The sequence below is a fragment of the Balaenoptera musculus genome, chromosome 7, assembly GCF_009873245.2.
Source record: "Balaenoptera musculus isolate JJ_BM4_2016_0621 chromosome 7, mBalMus1.pri.v3, whole genome shotgun sequence".
Taxonomy (NCBI): domain Eukaryota; kingdom Metazoa; phylum Chordata; class Mammalia; order Artiodactyla; family Balaenopteridae; genus Balaenoptera; species Balaenoptera musculus.
The window spans coordinates 55,640,259-55,662,567 of record NC_045791.1 but is presented as its reverse complement, the minus strand read 5'-3'; the positions used below and the strand labels follow the sequence as shown (position 1 = coordinate 55,662,567).

Here is a 22,309-nt window from a genome sequence, read left to right as displayed (position 1 = left end):
TTTCCTGAAAATATCATTTCCCTAGCATAAAAACCTAAAACTTAAAGGAAATCTTTTGACTTCAAGTAACATAAAGCAGGGTTTGGGGTCAGTGAAAATAAATACACAAATACATAAAACATACATAAATGCATGGAAAGAGTCTGAATGTATATAAAATAACCCATTAACCATAGATATTTCTGGTAGAAGGATCATGGGTAAAAATTTTTCTTTTTGTTCATCTGTGTTCCAATTTTTCTATAATAAGGTTGAATTACTTTAATAATAAACTTTTCAATGAAAAAAATAGGTTTACTCCTGTGGATGATAGCAGTTATATTTTTTTTAGTCTGCAGTTCCAGTGGTTCACCCACAGAAGAGAATAGGTAAGATGGTGGAAACGTGGGAAAGGCACCCACTCACGTCATCGTGACGATCCCCTGCCCAGACAGCACGAGAAATTCTGTCTTGATTTGTGTTTCCCCAGAAGCAGACCCAGCAAGGGGTTTATCAGAGAGGTGGCAGGGTGGGGACACTGAGACAGAAAAGAGATGGAAACGAATAAAGGCAAGGCTGTCAGGCCACGTCCACTATGGGCAACCAGGACTCCATCCCATGGATGAACCCTGGGACGCAGTGCAGAGAGTGCCTCAGTTATCCCATCCGAGGCGGGAATTTATCCTCCGACAGTGGTTGAGGGCTGTTTTGTGGGGCATTAATTCCCTTGCACTTCCATCACGTCCCGTCCTACAGCCAGAAAAAAAAAAAAAAAAATCTCAGGTAGAGGGTTGCAGGTGTGGGCAGTCAGTAGATTTCTCCAGGTCGAGGTGAAAGCCAAGGGAACGTGGCTGGGCACTGAGAGGTTCTGCAACAATTCCTTGGTTAAGTCTCTGATTTTGCTCTCTGGGCGGAGCTCCCTTGTCCATTGCCCTCCGTGGCTCCTGGATGTGCCCTCTGCGGGGCTTCTTCCTGGTCCGTTATCTCCAAGGCCGCATGTGAGGTGAGCAGTGCGGAGAGTGCCCTCCTGCAGAGACTGTAGCTTGCTTTCCCCCAGTGCGTCTTTGGGCACCCAAGGACTGATTCAAGGCTTGGGCAACCAAAGTTTTGGTAGTCTGAGTTCAAGAACTCTTTGGCCCCTTCCCCGTGTCCTCAAGTCCATTCTCTACGTCTGCATCTTTATTCCTGTCCTGCCCCTAGGTTCATCAGAACCATTTTTTTTTTTAGATTCCATATATATGTGTTAGCATACGGTTTTTGTTTTTCTCTTTCTGACTTACTTCACTCTGTATGACAGACTCTAGACGAAGTGAGAGAGTGGCATGGACATATATACACTACCAAATGTAAAATAGATAGCTAGTGGGAAGCAGCTACATAGCACAGGGAGATCAGCTCGGTGCTTTGTGACCACCTAGAGGGGTGGGATAGGGAGGGTGGGAGGGAGATGCAAGAGGGAGGGGATATGGGGATTATGTATACATATAGTTGGTTCACTTTGTTGTACAGCAGAAACTAACACAACATTGTAAAGCAATTATACTCCAATAAAGACGTTAAAAAAAAGTAACTCTTAAAAAAAAAACAGAATTCTTTGGCCATACAATTCCTTCAAATATTTAGTAAGCTTCTGAAATCTTTCTTTGCAGTCATTTGCACGTGACAGTATGCACACCTAGGGTTCTTTACCAGACACAGTTCTCAAGCCCGATTTACCTCTTTGCACCCTAACCCCTAGGCTTCTCTCCTCCAACTTAATGGAAATCATCCTGAAGCCCTCTGGGAAAGAAATTGGCCTGAGCGTGAAGAGAGCAACCTTAAACGATTTTTGCTACAGTGGTGAGACCAGGTATTGAGAAGTCCTAATGGGCTTTTGTTTCTCAGGGCCTTTTTTTTTTTTTTTTCCATGTTATCACTTACTCTTAGGGTTCAAAGCAGAAAGCTCCAGATTTCTGGACTCATCCTATCCCTTTCATTTCTGTTCTTGAACCAACCAATTTTTGCCTGAGCTTGACTCTTCCTTGTACAGACTCCCTAAGCAAAGCCAAAAAGAACTGGGAATTCCCTGGAGGTCCAGTGGTTAGGACTCTACCATTCCACTGCAGGGACCATGGGTTCGATCCCCGGTCAGGGAACTAAGATCCTGCAAGCCACACCATGTGGCCAAAAAACAAAACAAGCAAACAAACAAACAAAAAACCCCCAAAACCCTAACACTGACTTTGTGTTTTCCAACCTCTTCTAGAGCCACTGGCTTGGTACATACTTTGCTCATGAAGAAATCCAGGACAACAGTTTTATTAAGTAATTTACTATTATCTTCATCTTTTCTGCCTCCCGTACCAATTTTCTTACTTTCCCCGCTGTGCTACATGTTTTAGGATCCCCAATGCAAGGGAGTAAGTTTTGTATTAATAATGATAAAACTACCTTCTGTACAAATAAACCCAAGAATTTTGATGGCTTGACACAGTCAAAGTTTTCTTCTCTCTCATGGAATAGAGCTGGGTGGTAACCAGGCCAATGGGGCGCCCTCCTCCCTGGAGTCACTCAAGGATTCAGGATATCAAAAGCAAAGCCCCCTTCAACATGTGGTTTCCAAGGTCGCCCTGGGTGTCATGTCCATTCCATGTCCATTCCAGCCAGTCAGAGACTAGAAGAGCATGGACAAGCTCCAGTGGGAGGATGGTGAATCTCAAAATTTCCCCTCCCATTTCATTTTCTAGAACTCAGTCCCATGGCTCCATGTAGATGTAAGGGGCAGGGTGAAAGGATGTATTCCTGGCTTTGTAGTCGCAGTGCTATGCTATGGAAAGGAGGGAACCAATTTTTCCGTTGACAGCACATCTCCCACAATTTAAAGCAAAAAATATATAAATAATGCAGACTCGGGCTTCCCTGGTGGTGCAGCGGTTAAGAATCCGCCTGCCAATGCAGGGGACATAGGTTCGAGCCCTGGTCCCGGGAGATCCCACATGCTGCGGAGCAACTAAGCCCGTGAGCCACAACTACTGAAGACCGTGTGCCACAACTACTGAAGCCCGCGTGCCTAGAGCCTGTGCTCTGCAACAAGAGAAGCCACCACAATGAGAAGCCTGCGCCCCGCAACAAAGAGTAGCCCCCGCTCACTGCAACTAGAGAAAGCCCGCGTGCAGCAGCGAAGACCCAATGCAGCCAAAAATTAAATAAATGAATAAATAAATAAATTTATATAAAAAAAATAATGCAGACTCCAAGCTCTCTTCACTACACTCCCAGCCCTTTCCCTAATTATTTCTTTGGATTCACTGGAATGGGGGAATTGGCCAGGATGCTGTTTTTGGGCTTGAGGTGAGGGACCTTCTTCACCTGATTCAATTTGAGAAGGAAGCAAGGAAGGAACCGGCAGGGTGTCTTTAAATAACTGCTCCCTTTTCTATTTTGGTAAAAATCCTTCTCTGACTGAGCAATTACTAATGACTGGCTTTTGGGATTTTTTTTTTAAAACAAATAAATTGAAAACCTGAAGCACTCTGCTCTTTGCTTCCCTGAGTGAGAGTAGGCAGAGGAATGACGGCAGGAAGTAGGAGCCTGGAACAGCGCTTATGCAGTGGGACAATTTTCCCATTAATTACTTCTCACTTGAATAACAGGACATGGGAGGTGGGCTGTCTGCTGTCGCTAATGGCGCACTGCAGGATAGGTATTGCCTGATACAGAGACAGGGCTGGGGACAGCCACTCCGGGGACCATTGTAAAACCGGTTTTACGGAAGAAGCCACCGTTGTTTAAAACCAAACCCAATCAAACATGGAATTCTCTCCAGCGGCACCAACCCCACTCTTCTCAAATCCACTCCCTCACAAAAGCCCCAGGCATTCTCAGCCTAGAGGGAACCAGAGCAAATAAATTTTCCTCTTTGTAGAACGTGGACTTTTGTGATTTAGGATGATCAGCGTCTTACACACACAGCTGACTATCTACTCAGACCCAGTGACCCTGATCAAATCAATCCACACAGATGAGGCTCTGGTTTATACAAAAGGGAGGGAGTTGCTCACGGGGCAAAATAATTCATTCCCTGCTCTAACGTGTTGGTTTTTTTTTTTTATGAAGACCTGACTCATGGTGCATTGAAAACAGAGTGCAGTTCACCCTCAACTTGTCAAAGGTCCAGCAGTTGTGTAAAGTGTACACCCTGCAATAACGTAAGGACCTCAGCCCCGGGGCTCCAGGGCTCCGGGCAGCCCAGCTGTCACTGCCGCAAACAGGTGGTGTAAACGATAGCTTGGCTCAGCCCACTCACTTGCCAAACCCTCCAGCAGCTGAGTGTCCAGCCAGAGAGCGGCAGAGGCGACCACTCCACCACCAGCCCATGGAGCCCCGGCCACTCTTCCTGCTCCTCGGCCTCTGCTCAGGTAAGTGCCAGGGCTGCGGGGCTCTCCTTCGAGGCTGAAGCACTAGAAGCCCCCGAACCAGAGTCTTGCTTCTTTGATGGGAACACAGAATGGCAGGGCTTCACCAGCCCCAGGCTGCTCTGTCAGTTTCTCACCAGATGTTGGCTTGATTGGGTTTGTGGATAAAGATTTTTAGTTGGGTTATCCAATTAAAATAGGAGCTGCCTGGTCAAAAGCTACAAAGTAGACATGCAATCTCTCTTTCCTTCAGTGCCTGCATCTTAGTAATCCGTATGATCTGATTCACCTCTTCTACCATCCTGGAGCTGCTATCATAGTTGAACAACTATAGGAACTTAGAAGGGTGACTTATAATCACAAGCAATATGGTTAACAAATCTCTTTATGGCTCTAGGAGAATTCTGAAAATGAACAGGATAGATTGACAGCTCCATGTGCTGGAGGGAGAAACCTTTTCATAACTGTAACTAAACTCTCTCCATGAGAGATGAAATATTTTGTAATTTTTTAAACTTCTGAAGCTAAAAAAAATTCATATGAATGCATTACGGCCTACTTTTTTTTTTTTTTAAAGGACACTACTATATGTAGGTTTGGGTTTGAATTGAAACCATAAAACCTTGCACAGCCCTTGACCTGCATTCAACTCTGGAATGTGTCACAACACAGCAGCTGAAAAGCTATCGTGAATCCCAAACTTCCGGTCGAGGGAAATAGATGTTTGCTGATTGCTTCATATAAAAGTTTACTGGTGATATCATCTCAACTGAGAAACAAGGCAGCTGACATTCTGTGTTTTCTCTTCTCTAATATTGCTCTGACAAACACAGGTCTTCTGAGCAAAAGAGGTGAAGAGCTTTATTATTAATGTTTTTCAATAGCAGAATTGAAGGAAATAGCCTAAACTCTGATAAACTATATATCCTCTGGGATTTGGACCCGATCCAACCAAAGCTGGCTTGGTGGTGATGGTGGTGGGGGTGTGTGTGTGTGTGTGTGTGTGTGTGTTTGCAAACACTACACTCAATGGAAATTCTTAAGTGATATGTTTATATATAAAAATCCTTAAGAGATCTTTTAGGACACCAAAGATCTCCAAAAATGCAAGTTTAGCTATTTTTTGAAGTATGTGATATGTATTTAGATCAAACCTAGAGTTTGCTGGTGTCAATTCACATGGATAGTTAACAGAAATTTAGAGCAAGATGAGGCAATCCAACATCTTCAAATTTATATTATAGGGAAACTGAGGCTAAAAGACATGAACTGACCTTCCCAAAGTCACTTCATGTACAAACTTTGGAATGTGATCAGACTCCATTTTTTATGTGCATGGTCAGAAAACACAGCCTGAAATTGAAAAGGTAGCAAGAAACACAGCACCAGGCTGAGATAAGAATTACCCAAGGTGACTATTAACAGGACAGAATTCCTTTTGTCCAACCCACCAACCTGTTCCCCACATAAAAATACAGATTGGACTAGTATGGTACAAAAGAACATTTTAAAATTGTCGCTGGGTTCCCCTACTTAGATTCAGTCCTTTGGGGGCAAAAGTGAGGGACACTTTTCCCTGTGTTAGTGGAACACATAATGATCTCTGTTCTATTTTTATAGCACTTTCATTACAACTTTTCCTCTCCCCCAGCTCAGGAATCCCAAGCACTTCATTACCACCTTTCTTATGGCATATTACTTCCCAGCTTGTTTACAGTTATTTATGTAAATGGAAAATATCAATGTCCATGAAGGTAGGAAGACAGGATCTGTATCAGATTCATGCTGGAAAACCTCAAAGCTCCTCAAACAATGCTTTGCACACAGCAAATGTTCAACGAATATGTGAATGAATTAATGTTACCACCATCTGAATGGGGATGACCAGCATGATTTTGCTGAAAAGGGAGGCTCTGACATTACGTATGTGTTTGTCTGTGTGTTTGTTAATTTACATCCTGCCTTTTAAGGAAAGTATTTACTGTGATTTATTGAATCCGGGAAGAGATGTTCCAATTCTCCAGACCATACTGGAGTTGGGAACAGAATCCTAGAATTCTGAGTTCAGGTCCTATAAGTTTTCTATCATTCTACCCTGCCTTGGGGAGGAAAAAAGAAAAGAATACCAATGAATATGGTCTAAGAAATGGAGACCTCCTTGGAAATTCCTTAAAAGTTCATTACGAAAGGCACAAGGCCCCTTGGCCTTGGCGAGGGTGCAGAGGAGGAAGTGAGTGTCCCTGGAACCCTGACCGTGCCTGGCTCCCCAGTGCTCCCTACTCCCTAGCAGAACTTAGGGTTGGCCTGCATAGTTTTCCTGCCACAGAATGCTGAGCATCTGCTCTCTCTGTTGCTTTCTAGTATGTTCTTCCTGTCAAACTGGAATAAACGGTCACTTAAAAATAAGCAGTCCAAGGTAACACCAAAGCAATAACCTCAAACCCAGTGGCCAAGGCACTCAGTGATCCACGCCAGTCCCCCACTGCTCCCACCGTGGGCTGGGTGGGCCCTGGGATAGACAAGGCGTGGAGGACAGAGGACAGCTGCATCCCAGGGGCTCAGTGGGGCACCTGCAAAACCTGGGTCTTTGGACAACATGCTGCTCTAAGGGTCCTCAAATGCAGGTAGTTTGGGGGAGATGCCACATGAAAGCTCTGCACAGACCCTTTTAGGTCCAGAAAATTTGGGAAACTAGAAATGAAGAGGTAGGCTAGGTAAGGCATTCAATACATAGAGTCCAGGAAGGTCATAATGAAGATATCTGAGCTATACTGAAACCTTCAAAAATCCGAATGGACGTGATACATTTGCCTTTAGGGAGGTGGTGAAGAGCACAGGCCCTCTCGTCAGACGGCCTCCACTTATAATCCCACCTCTAACTAGCTGGGAGCCATGAATACATGGCTCAGCTCTCCAGACCTCAGTTTTCTCATCTGTGAAGTAGGAGTAAAGACTGACCTCATAGGATTTTTATAAGGATTCAATAAGGTAATACAAATACAGGACCTTTAATAAAGCTCTACAGGCTAATTAAAACACATACTTTTGGGAGCATGAAAATGTTTCAATTCATTCCATAGCATTGGTTATTTCAAACTGATATAAAGTTCTGGATGAGAAATAATGGTTGAGAGCATGGGCTCTGGGTGTCCATCCTGGCTCCACCATTTATGAAATCTGGGCCTCAGTTTCCTCATCTGTAAAGCGAGGACCATGATAGTACATACCACACCCAGTTATGAGGATTGAAAGACTTAGTACATATAAAGCACATAGAAGAGGGGCTGGCACAAAACAAGTTGGGTGTGTTAGTTATTATTTTTGATGATCAATAAAGATAGAAAACGGAATTACTTTTTACTTAATAATTATTTTGTTGACAAATGCTTCCAAACTTAGGATCCAAGGAGAAAAAAAAAAAAACCTGCCTTAGCGGTGATCGGTTAACACAACTGGGAAAAAAGGGAAAGCATTTCACTCATTTCATTTTTAAAGTTGTCTTGGCCCAGGGAAAAAGTGTAGTTTCAGCAATAACCTGCGGAAAGGGGAGATCTGGTTACATGAATCCGGGCAAACGGATTGGGTGTCTACTTCCTCTCCCAGCCCTGAACAGGCAACCCCTAAACCACAGCAGGCTTGAGTTACGGAGATTCTTCATAAGGCACTTGTTGGAATTTGGAACACATTTTCTCATAGGAATAATGGCACATGTAGCTGTACAGTTTCCAGCACATTCATAACATTAAAAGTGAGCGCAGGAGCACGGCACAGAATGACCGGCTCTAACTTCAGCTCTGCCCTAGCCGCATGACCGCAGACAAGTCAGCCCACTTCTTGGAATCTCACGCGAGAATGTCTGCCTGCCTGCCTGCTGGTGAGGACCACATCACGTTGGACACACAAAGCCTGTGGGCTCTGAGAATACTGGATGATATTGCCCTCCATCCTGAAGGAAAATGTAGTAAAGATTCCTTGGAATCATTCATGCTCCAAATAGGAGCCCCAAACCCAGGTCAGCAGAACATGTGGTTTTCACTCTTAGCAACTTAATTGGGACATGGGCCCATCAGCAGTGATTATTTTTTTATTTTTAAAATTATGGAAAAATATATAAGTGAGTAAGATTTACCATGGTAAAATATACATTACATAAAATTTCCATTTTAAAGTACACAATCCAGTGGCATTAGGTACATTCACAATGTTATGCAACCATCACCACTAATTCCAGAACTTTTTCATCACCCCAGAAGGAAACCCTGGGCCCATTAGCAGTCACTCCCATTCCCCAGTCCCCACAGTCCCAAGTAACCACTAACCTACTCTCTGTTCTATGGATTGACCTATTCTGGATATTTCATATAAATGAAATCATACAATATGTGCCCTTTTGTGTCTGACTTCTATCACTTAGCATAATGTTTTCAAGAGTCATTCATGCTGTAGCATGTATCAGAACTTCATTCCTTTTCATGGCTGAATAATATTCTACTGCATAGATATACCACAATTTGTTTATCCATTTATCCGTTGATGGACATGTGGGTTGTTTCTACCATATCGCTATTGTAAATATTGCTGCTATGAATATTCATGTACAAATTTTTTGTTTGCTTTGGGGGTTTTTTGTTCGGATTTTTTCTTTTATAAATTGAAGTATAGTTGATTTACAATACTGTGTTAGTTTCAAGTGTACAGCACAGTGATTCAGTCATATATATATGTATATATATTCCTTTACAGATTCTTTTCCTTTATAGAGTATTGAGTGTAATGCCCAGTAGGTCCTTGTTGGTTATCTATTTTATATATAGTAGTGTGTATACGTTAATCCCAACCTCCTAATTTATCCCCCCCCACCCCCACATACAAATTTTTGTATGACCAGTTCGTTTGTGGATATACCCAGGAATGGCATTGCTAGGTCATATGGTAGCTCTGTGTATAACTTGTGTGAGAAACCACCAAACTGTTTTCCACAGCAGCTGCACCATTTACCTCTCACCAGCAACATATGAGGATTCCAGTTTCTCTGTAACCTCACCAATATTTGTCAATTTTAACTTTGTTAATTATGGAATAACAACCTAGTGGGTGTGAATCAGCATCAGTCTTGGGCTGTTCATAGCATCATGAGCTCTGAGGCCAGCCAATCTGAGATTTCATTGCATCATGACCAGATTCTGAAATACCAAGACCGACTTTGTGTGGACCTTTCTTCTTGTGTGTGCGTGTTCCTAGCAAACTTGATGCAGTCAGATGCTGGGTGAAGGAATGTCATCTGTCCAAAGTACAAGTGCATGATAATCTGGCATGCCCCACTGGGAAGGGACCACACTGGCAGCTGCACTTGGAAAGGAATTCAAGGCAATAATAGCTGCATCGGGGAGCCCTTCAACGAGGGGGCCTGCGTGCCTTCCATGAGCTGGCCACACCTCAGTTACTCACGTTAGTGTGTGTGGAGGGTGGGAGCAGACTCTGACAGTGAGTGTGTTGTTTGCTGTCTCAGCTGGCCTCGTCCTGGGCTCCGAACATGAGACCCGCCTGGTGGCAAAGCTATTTGAAAACTACAACAGCGTAGTACGGCCCGTGGAAGACCACCGCAAGGCCGTGGAGGTGACGGTGGGCCTGCAGCTGATACAGCTCATCAACGTGGTGAGACAAGAGGGCTCCAGGCTCTCCACACCTCCCGCCCCGGGGCACCCTCCCCCGGCTCCCCTCTTGTCCTCCTAAAGATGGGGCCTTATCTTTTTTTCAGGATGAAGTAAATCAGATCGTGACAACCAATGTTCGTCTGAAACAGGTAACTCAGCTAGATAATTGCATTCATGTTGTTTTTATTCACCCTGAAATTTAACATGGGCCCAGAGGGAATCAATTTAGGTAACAGGGATATGTACCAAAATGTTAAAAGTAGATATTTTGGGGTAGTGGGACTGTGGATCATGTTTTGGTGTTTATTTTTTTATTGTACTTTGTGCTTTTTCTGTGTGTATTAGTTTGCTAGGCCTCCTGGAACAAAGTCACAACCTGGACAGCTTAAACAACAGAAATTTGTTGTCTCACAGTTTTTGAGGCCAAAAGTCCAAAATTAAGGTGTTGGCAGAATTGGTTCCTTCTGAAGTTTGTGAGGGAGAACCTGCTCCAGGCCTTTCTCCTTTGCTCAGAATTGGTTGTCTTCACGTTCACATGACTTTCTTCCTGAATATGTATCTGTCTTCACATGTCCCCATCTTATAAGGACACCAGTCATATTGGATTAGGGCCCACCTTAATGACTTCACTTTAACTTAATAACCTCTGTAAAGACCCTAACTCCAAATAAGGTCACATTCTGAGGTCTTGGGGGTTAGAACTTCATATTAATTTGGGGGAGACAATTCAACATTGTGTTATCCAAATTTGCTGCATTGGGTATATGTTACTTTCATAATGTAGAAGAAAATATAATACTTTAAAAAAAAATGATGTTGCCTGCTTGAGAAAAACATTCCCAATAGGGTCATTCTCCTTTCCTAAGGTGGGCAGTGTACCTGGTAGATCTGCTACCACTTGGTGGCGTTACTTGGGGCTACCTTTGTTTTCTCAGGTGTAAAATGGGGTCAATAATCACTCCTGCCTCATGGGAACATTGTGAGGACTAAATGATGAATATGGGTAAAATGCTTACAACAGTGCCTGCATGTACTCAGTGCTCTGTGTTTGCTCTTACTTGTTACTAAAGGGAAAACTGAATTCTGAATCAAACCCTTCTTACTGGAGCACAATTTCTGTCCATACCTGAATTACCGTGCTCATCAGAGCTCTTGATAACCCTAGATTTAAAAAATATTTTTAGTTTTTTAATCAACCTAATGTCTTCATTTCTAGCAATGGGTGGATTGCAACTTAAAATGGAACCCAGACGACTATGGTGGCGTGAAAAAAATTCACATTCCATCGGAAAAGATCTGGCACCCAGACCTAGTTCTTTATAACAAGTAAGCACAACAGACAGGATGAGGAGGCGGACATTACAGGGGCAGGTGGAGCCCAAGTGCCCTAACGGAAGGGCTGCCACTCTTGGCATGCGTCTCACCACGGTTCACATTAAATAACCCTTAAAAACCAAGAGCCAAGTTGACATGCTAGGGTTGCCATATGGTGTCTCATGTTATGAATAGAAACAATTATCAGAGCCAAATTGAATCAGGGCTGCAGGGTGGGGGACATTTAATCCCTGAGAGCTCCTGTAGGGTATATGGCAACTATCCAAGGAACCCAAACATCATATAATTGAGTTCCTTGGAATTAAATGTCCTTCCGACCAATAGGTCTGAACCTCCTGGGGTTGTTATTCATCACATCTTCACAGCATCCCAAGATGCCGCGTGCTGCTGATGGCCTGGGATGCCTATGCGGCCCATCCGCTGGGCTCTGTGACAGACTGCACGTTGTGAAATTATAATGTGATTCAAGACACTCCAATTTAATGACACGTTCATTATCATACGCCCTTCATTTGTCAGGGAATGTTCATTGCAAAGAGCATCCTTCCCAGGCAGGAGCATTCAACACTGGCCTAGAGGATCTGTGGTCTGACATCCTACAGCACGTGTCTGGAGCGAGCAGGCTGTGCGTTCTAGCAGACTCACCAGGGAAGGTGGCCAGGGCTAGTGAGCAGAAATGATACCTTTTAAGACGACCCTCCCCAACTTTGATATTTTATTACATATTTTCCAATCCGACCTGGGATTCAAACTTGAGTCAAAGTACACAATCATTTGTGTAAACTTTTGGACAAGTACGCTCATAGGACAGAGTGTCTATCTCTCAGAGTTAAGTTTCTCTTTCACTTAGAATCTGAGGGAAGCAATTAAAATGCTCGGGTCCTTTTGATAAGCTCACTCAGAAAGACCCTCATAGGGGAGAGAATCCTGTTTCACCTGCTTAGAAGGAGAGACATAGACCATCCTTTCCCTCTGCTCTGTTGGGAGGGTCTCAAGCTGCATGGTTTTCTGGATAGAGCCTCTTCTCAGTCCCAAGGAAAAATTAACGAGAAGAAAATCTCTTGATTTATGAAGTGAGGCACAGTATATACCACATGTCCCTGAAAGCCCAGCAAGGTAGACCCCACCCACTTTTCAGCACCTATTATACTGTCCTGCTCTCTGCCAAGGTCCTGGGGCACGAGCTGTTTTGGGGTGAGCAGACCACCCACTGAACAAGCCCTGCAGAAACAGTTTGTTATTTTTTAGTATCTACCATGTTGTCTTTTTTAACGAGAAATTATTGCCAACATTGGAAAATTGGGACATTAAAATCTGAATTTTTAACTTCTCTAGAAAAATCCAACATTCAAAAATATGGCAATTTTGGATTAAAAGTCTTGATTCCCAGCTTCCAAGGAAGAATCCAATATCAGGCAACATGGAGCCTTCGCTCCCACGCAGACACCATGGCAGAGCCGAGTGGCGCCTTCCTCAGAGGAGAGAGGGTCTCTCCCCTTGCCAGGCTCAACCCTCCCTCCTTCCTTGCCTGCCTGGCCCTGGAGGCATCTGAGTTTGTGACCCCCACCCCACTGGGATCTAAATAGTTCTTTAAAGGTAATAGACCCCTTCTTTAACCTGCTTGTCACTGTAATGAGCCACTAGATATGTTTTTATTTAAAATTCCTGTTTTTTTCCTCAATTAACTTTCAAAGTATATCAGAGAAGGGATACATGGAGATTAACATCACAAATACTACTGAGGACTGGGAAGAAAAATCTGGGATGCAGTGAATCCGTGTCACCTCTTATTCCTTTAAAGCTATAGATTCTCAGGTTCGTCCCCAGATATCTTGATTCAGCACTTAGATGGTGCTCAAGAATCTATATTTTATTTTATTTTTTATTGAAGTATAGTTGATTTACAGTATTGTGTTAGTTGCAGGTATACAGCATAGTGATTCAGATTTTTTGCAGATTATATTCCATTATAGGTTTTTACAAGATATTGAATATAATTCCCTGTGCTATACACTAAATCCTTGTTGCTTATCTATTTTAAGTATAGTAGTTTGTATCCATTAATCCCATACTCCTAATTTGTCCCTCCCCCTCCCTCTCCCCTTTGATAACCATAAGTTTGTTTTCTGTATCTGTGAGTCTGTTTCTGTTCTGTAAAGATTCACTTGTATTATTTTTTAGATTCAGGAATCTATATTTTAAACAAGCACCCCAGTGATCCTTATTATCAGACAAATTTGAAAAACATTGCCACAGATAAAAAGTGATGCAGCGCAAAAGAAAGCTTCTATAATTAGCACCTGAATAATTAACAACTGTCTCCCGTTAACATCCCCAAGCAGAATTGAAGGCTCATCTGTCACTTGGATCCCTGTTCCTCTTTTATCCCAACTGTAGTGCAGATGGTGACTTTGCCATTGTCAAGTTCACCAAAGTGCTCCTGGACTACACTGGCCACATCACGTGGACACCTCCCGCCATCTTTAAAAGCTACTGCGAGATCATCGTCACCCACTTTCCCTTTGACGAACAGAACTGCAGCATGAAGCTGGGCACCTGGACCTATGACGGATCCGTGGTGGCCATCAACCCGGTAGGTGGTGACCTACTGTGAGGAGGTTGGATGCAGGACAAGCGTGATTCAGTCTCCAACTCTGCTCCTCCATTATCATAGGCTCTCAGCACCCGTTCGAACTTTGGGGATTGTCTAGTTTGGTGGTTCTCAATTGGTTGGGAAGGTTCTTGATGCACTGCATAAGAGAATGACCTGGGGCTTAAATAATTCTCTATGCCCAGGCTCAGGCCCAAGAATTCTGATTTAATCGGACTGGGGTGGAGCTAGGGCACCCATATATTTTAAAGCTCCCAAGTGACTTGAATGTATAGTCAACATGGAGAATCCCAATAGTCCAAACCCCCTTATTTTACAGGAAAGGAACCTAAGACCCCAAAGCGAAGGTGAGCCAGGGTCCCTCCTGGGTATGTGACAGTGCTGGGATCGGCTGCCTTGTCACAGCTGATTAGGAAACCCTACCCCTCCTCGGGGTGACGAGGCTGGGAATTCAAAGTTTCATTCCATCTTCTCAGGAAAGCGACCAGCCAGACCTAAGCAACTTCATGGAGAGTGGGGAATGGGTGATCAAGGATTCCCGGGGCTGGAAGCACTGGGTGTTCTACGCCTGCTGTCCCTCCACCCCCTACCTGGACATCACCTACCACTTTGTCATGCAGCGCCTGCCCCTCTACTTCATCGTCAACGTCATCATTCCCTGCCTGCTCTTCTCCTTCTTAACCGGCCTGGTGTTCTACCTGCCCACAGACTCAGGTGGGTGCAGTTGCCATGGCGGCGGCTGCTGACCCTGATGGATCTCGGGCTACTATTTTGGGGGAAGCCAGAAATAACTACGGCTAATAGACAAATACAGGCAGACAGACCCAAATCACCATCCCTGGGAGGACGCATGTACTGAGTGGCCATGTGCAGTGGTGAAGTCCCAGCTGGGGCAGACTACAGAGCAGGCAGAGAGCTGAAGGGGACTCTGAGGATGCGCATACATAGCTCAGTCTGGTTAAGTGAATAACCACCAGCACCTATTTGCTGAATACCTGCTGCGTGCCCCGAAATGTGCTGGGTAAGGCGTGTATCACAGACACTACCGATGCCTCGTACCCCATGAGGTCACTTGCTGTATGTGACTAATCAGGTCTTGCCTCCTTTGCCCATTGCTTGCCCCTTGAAAATAGCTTTTGTGTATCTATTCTCCAGACGGCAGTATCTTTACACACAACACCATACTTCCCAAGTGGCAATTCTTTCTCCCATATCAGCCTGGACGACTTACTTACCTCCTACTGAGTAATCACATCTGTGACATAATTTCACCAGACACCAACAATCTACAGAAAAGGGGGAAAGGGAACACATATGCCTGCAAGCAAGTCATTGCTCTTAAACGATTTACGGCAGACAAGCAGGGAAGAAAGAAAGGTGGTAAGGTGGTCCTCAAACTTATGACAGATAACAATTTCATCAAAAGGCCGAAAAAAAAAAAAACCCACAAAAGTCTAAATCCAACTTTCCAACAAGGAAAAAAAACTTACACATTCACTCACTCAACATATACCGTTTAAACAACTGTTACAAGACAGGGATAAGGTAGAGAATAAGGCAGAATTTTCCCCACAGAACATATGTTCTAGGGATTGTACTCATTCTTAAACAAATGATCACAAACAAATATTTTTTTCAACTTTCTAATCAAATGAAGCTTCTTAAAGTGAAGAGAGAAAACTCTAGGCAGGGCAATATGGAAACTAATCAGAGTTTCTATAAATATTAAATGATTTATGCTTGAAAGGCATTTAGAACAGTGAGACAGCTTGATAATTGTTAGCTATCATTATTATCATTAATCAAGAAATTTGATGTACCTTGACCAATATTTTATATTTATAATTCTGTTTTCTTTTTTACTTCTGAAGACTTTCCTACCCACCAGAAACTGACAATTTCTTGTTTGCATCCATTCTGGATCCTGTGTATATTCCTAGCATCTGGACGCGTCCAGAATGGGAAAAGCTCCACACTGGAAAGCAGGGCCACACGAGGGGTTTCCCAGGACACAAACACCAAGATCAGCCCAAGGAAAGTCCCTTCCAAAGGCTCTCTACTGCATCTGAGCTGGTCAATCCCCACAAAAATATTCCAGTGCCATCCAGCCCCTGGCTTTCTTGTTTACTTGTCCAACCAAGACACCATCCGGGAATTGTTCACCCTGAAACTGTAGGGCCTGGAGAAAATATTCAGGGGAAGGGGAATCCCTCATCCCTTAGTATGAAAAACAAAAAAAGTCAAAACAAGAAAAAAAACCCAAATCATCCCCTTAGATGAAGATGAGAAAGTGAGTGGTGTGAAATCATTGATTTTGTCCTTTCTTGGCTTTGGTCTTGCAGCTTGTTCCCACAATGAGAAAAAGATACATGTACTTCTGGGCTGCCCATCCAACTGCTGAGTAACAAGTAGGCCAGGCTGCAGTTCAGTTTTGTGAGGTTTAAGACTTTCTGCTGCAGATGGAAAAACTGCCATCTGGGGTCTCGATTACAACCCAGAACATCTCTGGGTTCCCTGAGTTCCACCAAGAAATGGAATGCTGGGCAAGAGGTGAAGTAGCATTTCCTGCTTGGCAGCCTCTAATGGAAACACCTGCCACTTGCCATCATCAGCAGGGTTAAGTTGCCAAGGTCTCATAGGAAATTCTGCAGAAAAAATTCCCCACAACGAGACCTTGAGAACATGCCGGTCACATTCCTCTCACCCTTGGGTTTTGGTGGTGTGCTCATTTGCTAGGGCTGCCTTCACCAAGGACCACAGACTGGTGGCTTAAGCAACAGAAATTTATTTTCCCACAGTGCTGGAGGCTGGAAGTCCAAGATCAAGGCATCAGCAGGGTTGGTTTCCTCTGAGGCCTCTCTCCTTGGTTTGCATATGGCTGTCTTCACCCTGTGTCCTCACATGGCCTTTCCTCTGTGTGTGTCTGTGTCTTAATCTCCTTTTCTGATAAGGACACCAGTCATATTGGATGAGGGCCCAACCTAAGACCTCATTTTAATTGAATTACATCGTTAAAGGCCCTATCTCCAAAACAGTCCCTGAGGGGCTGGGGCTTAGTGTTTCAACACATAAATTAGGGTGGAAGAACAATTTAGCCCATAACAGGTGGGTTGTGTTTGTTTCTTCTTTTGTCCAGGAGAGAAGATGACTCTGAGCATCTCTGTCCTGCTGTCCTTAACCGTGTTCCTTCTGGTCATTGTGGAGCTGATCCCTTCCACCTCCAGTGCGGTGCCCTTGATTGGCAAGTACATGCTGTTCACCATGGTGTTCGTCATCGCATCCATCATCATCACCGTCATCATCATCAACACACACCACCGCTCCCCCAGCACCCACGTCATGCCCGAGTGGGTGCGGAAGGTGAGCGAGCAAGGCCCCGGCACACTTTGCACAGGGCCGCCCCTCCCTCAAGGCATCCGCAGGTCTACTCTTCTGTGTGGCCAGTGGCCTCCTAGGTAACCCTTGTGGGCACTTAGGAACGGAAAGTCCTTTCTGGGCTGTAGGGGTTTTGGGGAAGGAACTTTCTTTGGCTTCTTGCTGGGTATAAATAACTCAAGCAACCGCCCCAGGGAGATAAGAAAACCAGAATTAACAAAGCCCATTCCAAACTCAACCTTAAAGAATCTCTTTGATTAGAGAAGATGAATAAATCACTATCCTTTTATTCAAATGCTGTGAAATCTTGAGATGTCTGTTTTTATGTCTTCCAGTTTGTGAACAGACTGCTTATATTTTTGCTGGTAGAATCATCTGCTGAGACTAGAATAAGGGCTAGAAATTGGGAGTCGGGGTAGGGAGCGGGCTTGATGAGAGACTGTCAAAAAGTTTTAGTGAGAAACTTGGTCTCAAATATTTACATTACTGAATTTTAAAATGTGTTAACATTTCCAATATGTTGGTTCTTTTATACATCTTCACAGAGACACTAACGTCCAGTCTTTTGTGCACAATGCAAAAGATTTGTTATGAATTGACAGAGAAACTACTGTTTGCAATGTATTCTTTTGAGAGGAGAGACAGTCCCTGCTTCTCTAAAGGCCAGGTGACTCCTGGCAATACCTATGTTGCATTTCTTCAGGAACAAGAAACAGAAGAAAACAGTCTAGCTGTTTTGTGGGGCCGGAACCTTATATGTATCTTTTTAGTGGGAGGGGCCCTTTCTTTAACCTTTTGATCATGAGGACACAGGCCTTGAAAGAAGTGGGTGCCTACAGGGGATCTGGAAGCTTAAGCTTCATTCGTTTCTTATGAGTCAGTAGCTGCACACAGGCTCCCTCCAGTGGCAAGCTGCTGGCATTACAGAATCATCTCTGTTAGCCTTAGTAATTTGACAGGTCACAGGATACAGATGAGGAAGCTTTGAGAAAATCTAGTATAGTCCTTTTGTTTTAGGGACAAAGAGGCTGAGGCCCAGAGAAGCTGAATGATTCGCCTAAGGTCACATTGCTTATTCAAAATCAGAGTTTGATGCTTGCCCTGCTGACAATAATTCCCATACGTGGACTTCTTTTTTATTTTATTATAGGTTTTTATTGACACTATCCCAAATATCATGTTCTTCTCCACGATGAAAAGACCATCCAGAGAAAAACAAGACAAAAAAATTTTTACAGAAGACATTGATATTTCTGACATTTCTGGGAAGCCGGGACCTCCACCCATGGGTTTCCACTCTCCCCTGATCAAACACCCCGAGGTAAAAAGTGCCATCGAGGGCATCAAATACATCGCAGAGACCATGAAGTCAGACCAGGAGTCCAATAACGTAAGCTCTGTGGCTTGGGATCTGCACCTCTTGTTTAAATGGTCAAATGCTCGAGCACAGAGGGATGGGTTTGGCTTGATGGGAAGGTTGGCATTCAAGGGGCAGCTACTGACCTAAGATGTGCCCAGTGACCCCCAGGCCATCTTAGCAAGTCATCATATTGTGAATAACCTATTTAAAAAATAAAGATCATAATGCCAGTGGAGGGAGGATCAACAGATTGAAGGGCGCCTAGATGATGGATAGCATGAACATCGTGAGTCCGTGATCGTCTTACGGAAATTCTAACACATTTCTCTCTCCCAGGCGGCCGAGGAATGGAAGTACGTTGCGATGGTGATGGACCACATTCTCCTCGGAGTCTTCATGCTCGTCTGCATCATCGGAACGCTGGCTGTGTTTGCAGGTCGGCTCATTGAATTAAATCAGCAAGGATGAGCAGAAAGCCGAGCTGAACCTCAGTGCCGGGGAAATCTGTCTACTTGGATACACGCTCACTTATCAAACATTTAATTTTCTGTAGTTATTATTCATGACAAAAGTTTCTGTTTACATAAGGTTATGGCCTCAAAGTGTCTTCACATTGCTTCTCCCTTCACTCCTGCTGTGGCTGCCTGGAGAGCGAACCTTTTGCAGTAAATGAATCTGGATTGCTACATGAAGCGTTCATTTCCAACAGTGTCCAGAAGAATTTTGCCCAGGATAACTGAGCTTTTCTGTTAGTTTTTAATTTTTTAAATTTTACCCAAAGAGTCTATCCTTTGCTTAAAAGTCAGTTTTGTACCTGCTAAAAAAGGCCCATCTACCAGTCCCAAAAAGATGAAACATTTGACTTGGAGAGAAAGAAAGCAGTAGAAGACAATAGGAAAATTCTAGAATGGCCACCACAATGGCCACCATGGCAAACTGTCTCAAAAACTCACGTTTTAAAGTAGGTTTCTAGAACTTGGAGGTGAGGGAAAGTCTTCCCAGTCTAACACAGCACCTGAGCTTGATGCTCGGGGTTTGAGGGAAAAGAGGTCCTAACCTGTATTGAGTGTGGGCCCAGGCACTGTGGGAATGGGCTCACAGGCATGTTTTTATTTATCCTCAGAACTCTCATGACTGTCCTTGTTTTACAAATGAGAAAACTGAACTTGAGGGAGGTTAAGTTCACAGCCCAAAATAACAAGTAGAGCTGACATTTGAACCTAGACCTTGTGGGTTCAAAGCAGCTCCGGGCTGGGCCAATTCATCTGCTCGCTTGCTCTTTGGATCAACTCTGGCTCCATCTGGGCCATTCTGCGACTCTGGTCAGTGTTTCTGAGAGGTTCAGTCCTAGTGTCAGCCATCTTTCTGCCTTCCCAATTAAGCCACCTGCCTTTTCCCCCAGTCCTTACCCCACTCCTGTTTGGGGTTCTAGTTCTATAAATGAAATCAGAAATGTGTGCACATATCATCATCATTTCTGCAATTCTGGACAAGGAGAGAAAATTATTTCCTTTCTCCATAGCAACCTATAAGCCACAAGGCAGTTCACCCCAGAACTAGAAAATGTGCAGCCCTGGGCTCAGTAATGGCCATCAGATCCCCAGAACACATCTGATCCACATCAGTACCAGGGAGAACGGGGAATGGCAGTGCCAGGCAGCCTGTCTGAATGCAGGTGGGTTCAATCTACATCTCCATGGGACTCCCCATCACACACCCGTGGCAGGACTGAGTGCCTTCATTTAAGAGTAAACTAAAGGGAAAAAGGTTTGGCAATTCCTCAAAAACCTAAACGTAGATGGGAGGGAGGCACAAGAGGGAGGGGATATGGAGATATATATATATAAATATATATATATATACATATAGCTGATTCACTTTGTTATACAGCAGAAACTAACACAACATTGTAAAGCAACTATACTCCAATAAAGATGTTAAAAAAAAAAGCTAAACATAGAATTGTCATATGATCCACCAATTCCACTCCTAGGTATACACCCAAAAGAACTGAAAGCAGGGACCTGAACAGATACTTGGACACCAAAGTTCACTGCAGTATTATTCACAATAGCCAAATGGTGGAAACCACCCAAATGTCCATCAATAGATAAACAAAACGTGTGTATATATATATATATATACACATACATACATATACATACATTTATAATGAATTATTCAACACTAAAGAGGAATGAAATTTTGATAAATGCTACAATACAGATCAACCTTGAAAACATTATGCTAAGTAAATATGCCAGATGCAAAAGGACAAATATTGTATGACTCCACTTACAGAAGGTACCTAGAGTAGCCAAATTCATTAGACAGAAAATAGAATAGAGGTTACAAAGGTTTGGGGAAGGGGCGAGTTATTGCTTAATGGGTAGCGCTTCAGCCTGAGATGATGAAAAAGTTCCGAAATGGACAGTTGTGATGGTTGTACAACACTGTGAATGTACTTAATGCCACTGATTGAATGGTTAAAAATGGTTAAGATAGTAAATTTTATGTGTATTTTACCATAATTAAAAATAAAATAAAAATGAAAAAAGATGGCCAGTTTCACATTCTGTATATTTTACTACAATTAGCCAAAAAAGAGAGGGAGAGAGATTCAGCACCTAAGTCTGCTGCTTGCCTAATTTATCACAGTCTCCCAGGACTCACTATTGATTCAGAGGAGGAACTTAAAAATCATGTTGTCCATTCTAAGAACAAGGAAACTGAGGCTCAGAGAAGTGACCTCCCTCAGCTCACAGAGGTAGTTAGTGACAAGCCAGGTCTCTTAACTCCTGCCCTCATGCTGTTTCCTTTACATCAAATAGCCCATTTCTCCCCTAAAAGTGAGGCCCTCCAACATGTTCCCTGCTCACCACCTGTCCGGGAAGCCAGCAGGGTGGCGCTGAGTGGGTACAACAATGTCACAGTGTGAAGCCCCACCAGCCCCTAAATTCCTGTTGCATCAATCTGTCACCAAGTCAAGGACTTTCACCTTTGGAATCTCTTCCCTTCATTAAGGGCTGATCTCCTGATGAAATGGGAGGGGAGGCTGGGATCTGTCTCCCCACCTAGAGGTGAGAGCCCAGCCCTGTCCTGCCCCATGTGGCTTTATTGATGAGTGTGTCTGGGTAAAGGGGTGACTTCTTGGGAAATAAGGAGCATCCTCAAACTGGAACAAGACGGGTAAGTTTTCCTGGGGGATGGGGATTATAGACTGAAAAATGGAAGCAGAAATTATTCAGAGCTCGAATCCTGAAGTTATTATTTTTTTTCTTTTCTGGTTGTCAGAACTGGGGTTTTATCAAGTTGGAAATTGTATTAACAATTAAACAAATCAGATGGGGAGACGTTTCGAGGCTGAGGTGGGAGGTATTTGGTTTTGCTCCAATCACTGTGGACCACGATGCCGTCGTGTTCATCCTGGGGGTAGGGGGCGAGGCGGAGGAGCACAGGCGGCTGCCTCTTTCCTCGCTGCCGTTCGCTGAGTTCTCTCCTCACACCCCAACAGCTGGGTCTTGCTTTGAAGCCTGAGTTCCCCTGCTCCTAGTTCTCAAGCCACCATCTTCAAAGTCATTTCTCCCACTGCTACCGCTCG

General features: G+C 43.9%; 1 protein-coding gene across 1 annotated transcript; it reads left to right on the top strand.

Annotated features, from left to right (window-relative positions):
• The first annotated feature begins 4,295 nt into the window (after nucleotides 1-4,295).
• CHRNA1 (cholinergic receptor nicotinic alpha 1 subunit) lies at nucleotides 4,296-20,306 on the top strand. The gene is made up of 9 exons (XM_036856972.1): nucleotides 4,296-4,376; nucleotides 9,883-10,028; nucleotides 10,132-10,176; nucleotides 11,244-11,353; nucleotides 13,760-13,955; nucleotides 14,450-14,687; nucleotides 17,110-17,333; nucleotides 18,499-18,738; nucleotides 19,045-20,306. The coding sequence occupies exons 1-9, from the start codon at nucleotides 4,334-4,336 to the stop codon at nucleotides 19,174-19,176; spliced, it is 1,374 nt and encodes a 457-aa protein (XP_036712867.1). The 5' UTR covers nucleotides 4,296-4,333; the 3' UTR covers nucleotides 19,177-20,306.
• Nucleotides 20,307-22,309: the final 2,003 nt, after the last annotated feature.

Coding starts and splice junctions, on each gene's coding strand:
- CHRNA1 (XM_036856972.1), top strand. CDS start 4,334: ATGGAGCCCCGGCCACTCTTCCTGCTCCTCGGCCTCTGCTCAG. Junction 11,354..13,759: donor GACCTAGTTCTTTATAACAA/GTAAGCACAACA, acceptor TCCCAACTGTAG/TGCAGATGGTGACTTTGCCA. Junction 17,334..18,498: donor TGCCCGAGTGGGTGCGGAAG/GTGAGCGAGCAA, acceptor ATTTTATTATAG/GTTTTTATTGACACTATCCC.